We start from the raw sequence: 12,229 nt of genomic DNA on the forward strand, positions 1-12,229 counted from the left end.
ATACTTTTGTGTAAAATTTGGATTTATAATAAAATCAGAAACTTCTACTCATATTTCTATCCAGAGAAATGCATACATAAAAATAGTTCCTTTAAAGTTTCTATTACAAAATAAGCTTGGTTGGTTGGTTAGAATGTGGTGCTAATAAAGGTTTACTAAAAGTACAGCAAATACATAGAAACAATAGAGGGTAACATAATAATTTCACATATATATTTCAATCATCAATATCTAAGAATATGCCATTACTTTATGTATTTTTTGAGAAAAAGGTAAACACCACAGAAACAGCTTAAGTTCTCTTTGACTAATCCCGATCCTATACTCTGCTTTTCTGAGATATAATCACTCTACGTAATCCAGAGCTTATCAATTTGATATTTTCAAATTAGTACAACGTATATCTGGTTCCTTTGTCTAGATATGCCATGAACATCTATAATTTTGCAGGTTTAAAATTGTGTATGAATATTTAATTTTATATAATTTGTTCTGTAACCCACTATTGATAGGAAAATATTTCCAAATTTGTTATTTTAATTCTAATTTAGTCACCTCTACCACTACTACCTCACAGCCTCTGTGCATTTTGCATTCTTTATTCATTCTCCATATTGCTTTTCATTGAAAAATATAATGATAAATTCTTCTTTATTTCTTATAATCTATATTCCCTTACTACAATATAGGTTGTAAGAATATAAGAATTTGTATTTTTGTGTGATTGTACAACTAGAATAATATCTAGCATCAAACAACAAATCAACAAATATTTGTTAAATATACAAATACATCTATTTTTAACAGTTAGCTGTATAGTATTTTAATATGTAAGTTTTACCATAATATTTTTGTCCTGTTTATGAATATTTTGGTATATCTTTCTTGTCTTTTCATTTTTATTATCAACAAGGATGGGATAAATATGTTTAGACTTGTCTTGTGAACATGTGCAAGAGAGATTAAAAAAAGAATGAATTTCACTCTCTTAATTTCATAATGTAAGAAATGCTACAAAATGAAAAGTAAGAAATTCCACAATTCCATTCTCAATTCTCGGTCTCACTACTCAAAGATTATCAATATCAGTATTCTTTTATCTCTTTGAAGAAGCAGAGAAAATTTTCCACACCAAGGTCACTATAGTGATAACATATATTTATATATATACATGCATTTATGTATGTACAGTTGCATTTATGAGTCATTATCTTATACATACATAAGTATAAAAGGTAAAAAAATAGATTTTTAGGTACCTATATGGAAACAACTCAAAATGTTTCATAAAATAATTTAACCACTCCTTCATTGCTGACACTTTAATGTTGCTTGTTTTCAGAAAAACCTATGTTGCAATGTGTATCCTAATTACATTTTTGCTATCTTAATGATATGTAAGAAGTAGTTTTACAGAATATCAGTTATGAATGCTGATTTTTGTCCTTTTAACTTTTTATTATAAATATTTAACTCCCTTTATAAATCCTTCTTGATGCATGATCATGCTATATTTTCTTTTAAATTTTAAACCTTGTATTTATATTTGATCACCAATACAACTGCAAGTAAGCTGTATGTTTGGTGTGAAATTGGTGTAAAATTTTATCTTATTCCATGTTAATACAAATTTTCTCCAGTATTAGTTATATAATAGTTAAAATAAATTAGTATTTTCAGATCTATTATTTTGATTGTTTTTCTCAGTTTCTTGAAATAGAACTTAAATGCATTCCTAACAAATCTAAACCTACAGGATTGAACATTTCTCTCCTGGAGCTATAAAACATCTGAGCCCACCTAAATATCTGGTTTTAATATATATATGGCTATGTCTAAATGGCACAAAGACTTCATGCTTTTGAGAGCTAACTAGGCTCTAAATCCATAACAATGGGCAATGTTCTAAGCTTTATAGATAGGAGAATAAAAGAGTAAGAAAATACTGAATTCATGAAGGAAAGAGAAAAGATATTTAAAAGATGGAGAGGGAGAGGAAGGAAGAGAGAAAGATCTGAAGAGGAGGTAACGATCTTGAGGGTATATAAGTAAAATTAAAATTTTGCAATTTTTTTCTAAGGTAAACTTTGAAGAATACTAAAATCTCTCTCTCTCACTCATACACACACACACACACACACACACACACACACACACACACACACATATATACACACACATACATACACTATATATATATTTATCTTGGACATACACTTTGACAGCTACTTTAAAGATAAACAAGTTACTCAAATTAAAATGAAAATTTAAATTCATATAGGTGTAGACTACTATCCCCCACATTGTCTTAGTTCATTTATGCTGCTATAACAAAATACTTGAGACTAAGTAATTTACAAACAACAGAAATGTATTTCTCAGTGGCCTGGAGGCTGAAAAGTCCCAGATCAAGGTGCCAGCAGGTTCAGATATCTATGAAAGCCTTTTCCTCATAGATGGTACCATCTTAGTGTCCTTGTATGGAAGAATAGCTGAACGGGGTAAAAGGGGATAACATTGTGTCCTTGCATGGCAAAAAAGCAATAAGAACAAACCCATTCCTTCAAATCCTTTTATAAGCTCCCTAATGTCATCCATGAGGACTTTCTTCTCATGATTTAACAATCTTCAAAAGGTCACATCTATTAATAGTATCACATTGGCAATTAAGTTTCAACATATAAGTTTTAGAGGACAAATTCAAACCACAGCAATAAAGTATCAAGAAATTTTTATATACGACTAAATATCCTTCTAGGTTTTGATTGTTAATATGAATATTATTGCATTGTATGCTCTCATAGGTTAGACATTTTCATTAACATAGTCAATAAATATTCTTATACCCATGCTATTACAGATTATTCTGATTATTTTGTTAATTCATTAAAAAATAAAGTTTTTGACTTAAAGAGTCTGAATATATTGAGGGTTGCATTGTTGAGCATATTCCCAACATGCTCAGAAAATTGTATTGATTTCCTTTTCTTTATCACAAAATTCTATGTCAAAGAAGTTAGTGCAAATAAAATAGAAATACAATGATAGCATGCATTGGCAAGACAAGGGGTTTGTTTTCAATGATGACACAGATAACCTTTTAGAATTTCCCATTTAGTGGTCATGGCTTGATTGCTAGAAAAGGAGTGAATTTAATAATGAATACAGCAATAATAGAACTAACAGTTATCTCATTAAAATATTTCTGAATGCACAGCAATTTGACTTTCAATATCAAGTTTAATGGACAGTTCTTACTACAAAAGACAATAGATGATTTATTTTCATAAAATGAAAAGAAGTCTGTTGACATGACCAAAAGACAAAACAAAGGGAGGTTGATAACAGTCACATCATTGAAGTACAATAAATGATTCATTGCTGATGTGACCAAAAGACAGAACAAAAGGAGGCACGGTAACGGTCACATCATCTTGGGGAAATGGAACTTACTGAGAAATGAGGAAGCTCAAATCCTCCAATCAAATAGTATTTTAACCTTATTTGGATCAAAGACCCCTTAGGTGACATCTGGGAAAGTAACCCCGTGGTCCTCAGTCAATGAGGAACCAGGGGAAGAACCTGCATACTAGGAAATAAATTGCTTGCTGTAACTGCTCTGGATGCGCCTGCACACAAGACACCCGATCTCGCAAGACCATCATTAAAGTTTCTCTTCTGCTACACTCCACATCTCTGTGTCCATCCTTTGAGTTCATTTCTCACATTACCAACTTCATATCTAATAATGACACATTGATAGTTGTGTCTCTCATAAGCGAATGGATAAAGAATATATTGTTTTCATTCATTATTGTACTGAGTATCCTAGTCAGTAAAATAAAACTAACAAAATTCAGAGTTATAATGATTAGACAAAAACAATATAGTCAATATTCAAAAACAATATGCCTTTATAGACTCAAAAGATAATTATTATAATTAAACGACAGCATATCAAAATTTCTGGATACCAGTCAATATAAAACTTTAACTGGATTTTCATACTTCAGCATCAAATAGTTACAAATGCAACCTATTGGAGTTAAACATGCAGTACCGAAAGACACACTTCTGATATCCAAATAATAAAAGTTGCATTTTGAAATTCTCTGAGCATAAAGATTGATTAAAACTCAATCTATAAGCAAAATTCCATTCAAGGTGTGTTCAAATGCCCTTTATTAAAAGCTCTAAAGGGATCAAGGTGATTCCACTAAATCTGTTTATTGGAGAAAATGGCTTAAAGCAAAAGGACTAAGGTTTTGACCTACCCAAGAAGGCTTGATAACTTTAGACTGAGCCTTGTCTTAGAAATAATTGTGGATGTTTCTACTGGCACATTTGCAACACTTAGTAGCTAGAATAAACTAGACAAAGGGTCATTAAAATGTTTGAGAGGATTATTCTGGCAAAGTACAATCAGACTGATTTAAGAGAGTGAGGCTCTTCAAGATGTGTAAAGGTGTTCAGTTTCCTAATGTCTGCTGGCAAGAGGCAGTTGTAGGTGAGGAAAAAAGAAAGAAAAAGAAGGGAATATTCAGGGTAAATCAAAGGAGCAAGGATTGGAAAGTTACATCTAGGCAACAAATATGAGTCTAAGGAACATTCCTTATCATCAGGAAAAGCTTTATTGCAGTTTTTGCCACTGGAACGTATAGTCACTATGGATTTGTGACTGGTATGTGCCTGCCTTTCTTGTTTCTTAATAGGAAGATTAATTGAGATGATTATTATAACTATATTTCTGAGGTTGTTATGCCATTTTATGCATTTGTTTGGTGATTTAAACATAGACATACAGTTTCACAGTTTGTTCTCTTTTTATTTCTTTGAAATTTATGGTAATGTGTCATTCTGGGTTAAATTTGGAAAGTAGATACACTCTGTGTAAGCAAGGAAGTAGTGGCTTTATACAAAGAATTAGATGCTTACACATCCATTGAAATAGATGAGGTAGTAAATGTCAAAAAATTGCTGCTAGAGGTTAAAAAACTTACATTGCAGTTGATGATCCCAGCAGCCTACAACCCTTTAACGCAAAATTTGAAGAGGCTTCCTTACAAAATGTTATCAACTTGAGTCGACTTCAAGAAAATCTGCTGATCCCAGTTTTGAGAGCATTGAGATGGATGGTTTACAGAAAATCATTTTGAAAGTCGCTGCAAACCTCACACATGATGCTTGTCCATATTTTCTGCTTGCAACTGTCATCAGAAAATATGGTCTTCTCTCTTCTCAGTTCTCAAGTGAGAGCTTCTCATTACAAGATCGTGATCTAGGGCACACTGGAAAGAGGTTCTTCTAAGATTCAAAGAAGGTAAGGAATGAATAGGATGTAGACAATCCAATCAATAGGAAAAACAAACAAATAAAAACCAAATCCAGTGTATAAGAGAGATGCACATCATTACTTTTGAATGTTTTGCTAGTTGGAATTCTTAGTTGTTGGCATTGATAAACATTATCCTGAAACAAGTCATCTATTTACTACATATGGGAAACATCAATGCAACGTTTTCATATGAAGATATTTTGTTATTTTGACATATAACTAACCATTCCACAATTTGTTAGCAACGACAGTCAAAGGAAGTCCAAAAAATGGTGAAAACTTCCTGAGGAAAAAAATGTGTGTGGACATAGCAGATAAGTCACTATAATTTCTAAAGGAAACCTCAGTGTTTGTCAAATCTCTGACTGATCTATTTATTCATACTGCTATTTCAAAAATAGCTCATAGATTTATATATATATAGTTTGGAAAAATTACTATTTAATGTGATTGCAACAGTTACTCTTGAAATCCATGTTTGCATTCAGAACAGTAAAAACAAACCTTTGATTTTGCTTTAGAAAACAAGAATGTTTACACCGTGAGTCAAAAATTTGTGTTTATGGAGTAATATCACCACCGTGTGGTCCTTTTAGATATTGCTGTTAAATCTATTAAAGAATATTGTATTTTTGTCTATCAGTAATATGAAGGCACTACCTGTTAGTATTTTTCTCTCACTTAGATGAAATGTATTTAACCAATGAATTTGCACTTTTGCTTTAACGTTTATATAAACAACTTCTTTAAAAAATAATTAAATACGATTTTTTGTTTTAGAAAATGCTTATTAAATGGAGGGTATTTATTTAGTAAGTTGAATTCCACCTAAAACTCTTATTTATTTGTGACCATTGCCTGACTTTCCCATCAAAATATAAGTTACATTTAAAGATTTTGTTCACAACTGAATATCCAGAGCATAGGACAGCACCAGGTATATAGTTGGTGTAACAAATGCTTAATGAATCAATGAATATAGATGTGAATTAACACATGCTCTCCATGTTATAAAAAATTTAAGACAAATTAGTTCCAGAACTTTCCTTCTTTTTAAAAAGATGTACTAGCTAAAATGTAGAGGGGTTTTTTCTTTTCTCTAAAGCAATCAAATTGGCAAGCTCTGACAGATATTTGTGTCTGGTTTTGTGTTTTATTAAGATTTTATAAGATGGTGTAGTTGGATGATACATTGATAGCTTGATTTTGTTTCAATTCACTTCATTACGATATACGTAGGGTTGTTAAACACTTTGGCTAACCCTGAGTGATACAATGTTGTGGAAAGAGTGTAGTCTTTGAAATCCATCAGACCAACGTCCAGCTCTGCCAGCAGCGGGATTTGGGGAAACTAAAGTTTCTGGCATTGAATTCCTTTTCTATCATTGGAGATAATAACCTCCATCCCCAGTAGAATATATGTAAACTAGAAATGTGAACTTTTCTTAATTTGGCTGTTTGATTATTCAAAACAAACAGGTTGTCTCCACAGGTGAATCATTTACCAAACATTTAAAGGTGATATATTCCATCAGGTCTCATGTTGTAATCAGGGGCAGAACAAGTATCTAAGACATAATGATTTTTCTCAAAAGCTAATAATCAATGCTTGTTGGCTCAAAATATTTTTCTATTGCAATATTCAGTCTTTCTTTATTTTAATAGCTTTAGGGGATACAAGTAGTTTTCCGTTATGTGGCTGCATTGTATTGTGGGGAAGATGTCCAGGCTTTAAGTGGACCTGCTGCTTTCACCTGTGCACATTGTACCTAATAGGTGATTTTTCATCCCTCCACCACTTCTCCCTCCCCCTTGAGTCTCCAGTGTCCATTATTTACTCTCTATGCCTCTGCAGAACCTCAGTTTCGCTCCTACTTATAAGTGAGAACATGTGTTTGGGTTTCTGTTCCTGTGTAAGTTCACTTAGAATGATGTTCTTCAGTTCTATCATCTCACTGCAAAGACAACTCAAGATATTAATAAAATTAATATTAGTTATTTGGTTTAAAGCTCCAGTTAAGTCTAAGCTCTGACAATTATTAAGATTAAATTTTTTATTAATATTATAATTGTGGGAATCTTGTAATATAAGTTGTTTCAGCTTCTCCACAACTAGCTTCAATTCTGTCTCCTGTCACATTCAGGTCAGAGGAAGATAGAATCGTTTCTGGCCTTCTGGGCCTGGAAGATGGTTAAAGAGAACTCTCCAGGCCTCCAGGAGGGATTTTTACTGAGTCTCTCTCATTCGAGTCCCCTAATCTGGATGACTAATTGTGACCTCTTTTTCAGCTCCTGGATGTCAGGAATTACAGCTGTAGCTTCTTTTTGCCCCCAGGAATGTGAGATTTGCATCTTGGGAAACATTTATGAACTCATGTGTGAAAACTCTTGGAGTCCAAACCTGTTTTATGTCAATAGTGCTCCTTGGATCTGACACCAAAACAGTCCTTTTTCTCTAGATGTTCCAGGTAAGAGTCATACTCCAATTCAAAGGCAAGGCAAAAGTCCACACCAAAGAAAATTTCTTTGTGAATTTTTTAAAAATTATCTTTTTTTTCTCAAGATAAATGAGGAGGATCACCTAGTGATGAACTGGCTGGTCCTAGAACCAGGACTCATAAGTATCTTTTGGAACATTTTAGTTTTATCTGGCAACTTATGTTGTAATTTCATATCTGCAAATTTTGCTACAGTATAAAATCATATTTTAGCACTGTTTTGTACAACTTCTAATCTGAAGTAACAAGCTATACTTTGGGAAACTTTAGCTAATATCCCAGTAAGCACACAGCGACTTCAATGTTACATGATTCTACTAGATCCAGGCAAAACTGAATTCAAGGGATATAATTAATTTTTAGTATAATCCTTTAACAATACTTGTTTCTCAATATCAGTTTGATTTTAAGTTAAATGCTTTCACATACCATATTAAATATAACTTACATGCAAAAAATTACAGCCCTCTTTCCATTTTAAAGGAGTGGTCTATTTTAGCAGATTAACAAAGACCAAGTAGAGAAAGCATACCTGATGTATGTAGGAGACTATCAATTGCATAAGTGGACACTTAATGGTGAATGAATCAGATAGCAGAAATGAGAAAATTTTGTGTGACGTGTAATGTTATAAATTAAATTACAGAATCAAAATAAAAGGGCTTAATCAGGGACATTTATAAGTATAATGAGTCATTAAACTGCCATGTGTCTGAAAAAGCCAAGACTGCAAAGACATCTTTTGCCCTTTTATAGAATTCTCCAGGGATAAATCTTATTGAGGAGATTTTAGAAGAAAAAAAATCAATAGACTTTTAAAATTCCAAAGTGATTATTTGGCTGCATTAATATGGTTGTCTTTTTAAGAATTTAAGGCAAAAGATAAGATGACCTAATTAAATGATCCCAAGTTTTCAAAATAATAAAAACAAACACAATCTGAAACCATTTTATTGTCATTACAAGACCATCTCTCTTTTTTACAGCCATCTCTCTCCCCCTCCTCGTGGACTTTTCATATTGATCAAAATATAATTAAGGCAGTTGCAAGATGAGACCAAATTTGAGATTAGGTTGTGCTAAATTTCTTACATATATATTTTTTCTGATCATGAGTTTCATAAAGGAGGTTAAAAAGAAAGTTGAGTAATAGGACATTTTGGACTGGAGTAAGTCCTGTTAGGTAAGGTCTACTTATTTAAAAACAAACAAATCAACCTTCTTATAACCCTTAGGGTAATAGGCCCTAAACTGTAAGCATGCTCTTTATGTAGTGTTACTATAAAGATTAACATGCAAAATCAAATAATTAGCATATTAAGTGGCAGTGTAACTGAATTTTGAATGGTTAGCAGGCAGCTGTCTATGAACTCTTGCAAATAAAAGTATTTTATAGTTGAATACTAACACTTATAAATAGGTCATCCAAATCGTCTTTCATATTTATGAAGGTTTGATATTTTTGATCATAGGACAATTTTGAGACCTGTTTAAGAAATAAAAAATGAATTGTCTTAGAACAGTTATTTTTATTTTTTATTTTTTCTATCTACTGTGTGTCCCAGGCTTCTTTATTTAAGAACTAAGTGATCCGTGATGTGGGGATTAAAATCAAGAGCATCATTGAATTTCACCTTTAACCAGTTTCCCCACTCCCTGCCCCCACCCTTTGTGTTCCCAATTTCTTCCTTAGTGAATGAAGAACTTCAGCCTAAAAAACTCTAGTACAAATTCCAGGTTCTTCTTTCCTAGTATCTTCCCTTTCTCTGTCCCCCATTCCTAGAGGGGAAGTCACCTCAGTTTGAATGCATGGGAGAGCCCAGAGTGGTGACAGAGACAGAGGGAAATGCTTCCCCCTCAGGGTAAGGGACTGAGGAGTACAGCGTAGTGAAATGAGGACTCCCATAGCCTGCTGTACCAAAATGGGGCCCTGGGGCCAGAGGAAAAGATACTGGTCCCCCTGAGAAAGGAGACCCAGCAGCCTCGTAATCCTCTCTTTGTGAATAGTCACTGCTTGATCGCTTGCTCTTCTGGCGGCGGTTACAGAACCACACTCGGACCACATCCTTCTCTAGCCCAAGCTGCTGGGCAATGTGGCTGATCTGCTGCAGGGTTGGTTTCGGGCACTGCAGGAACAAGGTCTCCAGGTTGCCTCTCACTCGGTTCTCAATACTTGTTCTCTTTCTCTTTCGGGCCTGCACGAGGGTCTCTGCTTTGCATATCTCCTGAAGATTTTCATTGTTGTCAGCTTCCTCCACCCACTTCTGCAGCAGGGGCCGTAGCTTACACATGTTCCTGAAACTCAGCTGCAGAGCCTCAAAACGGCAGATAGTTGTTTGGCTGAACACCTTCCCAAAGAGAACCCCCAGGGTGAGCCCCACATCGGCCTGGGTATATCCCAGAGTGATCCTCTTCTGCTTCAGGAGCTTGGCAAATTGCTCGAGTTCTTTCTGCAGAGCTTTGATGTCCTGGGACTCCTCAGGGTTTTGCTCCAGCTTCTCCTTCTCCAGCTTCATGGCACCAGGGGGGACAGTGGAGGGCTCAGGGGAGACCCCCTCAGAGTTGCTTTCTACCCCAGCTCCTGCCTCACCCTCAGGCTGAGAGATCTCCAGACCACCTTGGGGCACTAGCCCCACTCCAACCTGCGGTCCACAGTATGCCATGCCTCCACAGAACTCATATGGTGGGGGACACGGGGGAATCCCCCACACCTCAGAACCTGGCCCAACCCCTGGCCCAATTCCTGGACCTCCAGGAGGGCCTTGGAAGCTTAGCCAGGTCCGAGGGTCAACCCAGCCTGGCTCTGGCCCATCGCCCCCACCGCCTGGCGGGGGCGAAAAGGCAAAATCCGAAGCCAGGTGTCCCGCCATGGGGAAGGAAGGCACCCCAAGCCGGGGGCCTGGTGAAATCAGAACAGTTATTCTTAAGATCAAGTTGCCCTTTCAAAGAACAAAATTAATCTGTTAATGACAGCGAAGACCTTATTTAGTAGACTTATAAACGTTTGGTGGTCAATTTTAAACTAGTGCTGGATAATTATAACTCAAATGTGTCGAATAACTTGTTGCAGAATATAGCCAGGCAGACTACATTTTGACTTTACAAAAAGTAGGAAAAGAGTAGGGTTTCTTATCTTCTTGGCTTACTTAAGACAAAAGGGAGGATGGAGGGTCAAAATGAGCTCATGCTTCCTGTGAGCTGCGACCACTGTCCATAATACTTTTCCAGTGGAAAGGAGATAGATGCCCCTAAGGTATGTAGATGAGGTTACAAGTGCCTTTAGTCTATTTTGCTTTCCATAAATTTTTAAATCTTCACCAGATAAGTTTAAAATGCGTAATAATACTTTCCTGTGATTATACACACTCTATAATCTCTACTCTAGGAAACTAGCCCTTTTTCATAGCTGTCTTAATTTATAGAACTATTGCATTTTCTACTCTGTCTCAAAAAAGGTACAGAAAACTTCCCAAGCAGTAGTCAGTACTGCTTCATTGTATTGACTGGCCTATAGTTCCCCCCTTCTGATGTTCAATGTCACCCTCAAACAATACCTCCAAATAATAACATATTGTTCTTAGAGTGAGCTTTCATTGTCAGTCAACTATCACTGCCAAAAATGCTCCATAACAATCACAGAATTTCACTGGAATGAAACAATAAGGACTTGTGCTCTGATTCTAGCTGTGCTCCAGGCTGTGTCTACCTGGGCTTGGCTCCTTGCTGCGAGGTGTGCTCAGCTCTGTTATAAAAGTGTTCATTCTGGAGTGCAATCCAAAGGTATACAAGCACCTTCTTATTATATCAGAAGTGCAAGAAGGCAGAGTCCAACATACAAGCCTAGTTTAAGTATTTTCTTTGTCCAAATCATGTGATTAAACTCAACATCAATAAGGGTACAAATATTTTCTGAATAATTCAAATGGTCACAGCTTTCTTGTTCGAATTACTATTGACATGTAAAAAAAAAAATTACCAGAAAATCAGTAATTAAAAAACAATTTTATTTTGTTCATAACTTTATAAGTCAGGAATTTGTGAAAAGCTTGTCTGTTTATGTTTGCGTTATCTCAGTGGTTGTAGTGAGTTGGTAACTGAGGCTGCAGTCATTTGAAGAGTCTACTAAGTTATATACATATCACTTTCATTTCTGATCACTGATACTGGCTGCTGGCTAAAAACTCAGAGTAACTGTAACTGAGGGCCTTGAATGTGGCCCCTCCAGCATGGGTCACAGGATAGTGAAACTACTTATATGGCAGAGTCCAAGCAGAGTCTGAGGATTATGGTGGGAGTGGAAAAGTGAGGAACAAAAGCGCCTTACTCATTTGCCTTGTTATTGGATATTGGAACACCTCAGTCTTAAGGTATCTATACCTATCTCTTTTGTGAACAC

At 35.1% G+C, this 12,229-nt stretch overlaps 1 protein-coding gene across 1 annotated transcript; it reads right to left on the minus strand.

The window, feature by feature from the left end:
* Positions 1-9,378: 9,378 nt before the first annotated feature.
* LOC103275231 (POU domain, class 5, transcription factor 1-like) lies at positions 9,379-10,719 on the minus strand. Its single transcript, XM_008072649.2, has one exon. It carries the CDS (start codon positions 10,701-10,703, stop codon positions 9,630-9,632), a length of 1,074 nt encoding a protein of 357 aa, XP_008070840.1. The 5' UTR covers positions 10,704-10,719; the 3' UTR covers positions 9,379-9,629.
* Between the last annotated feature and the right edge of the window lie 1,510 nt (positions 10,720-12,229).

This window comes from Carlito syrichta, unplaced genomic scaffold (assembly GCF_000164805.1).
Source record: "Carlito syrichta isolate Samal-C Ts95f unplaced genomic scaffold, Tarsius_syrichta-2.0.1 Scaffold315374, whole genome shotgun sequence".
Taxonomy (NCBI): Eukaryota; Metazoa; Chordata; class Mammalia; order Primates; family Tarsiidae; genus Carlito; species Carlito syrichta.

Excerpts from the sequence above, each read along its gene's own strand:
- LOC103275231 (XM_008072649.2), bottom strand. The coding sequence starts at position 10,703 with ATGGCGGGACACCTGGCTTCGGATTTTGCCTTTTCGCCCCCGCCAGGC.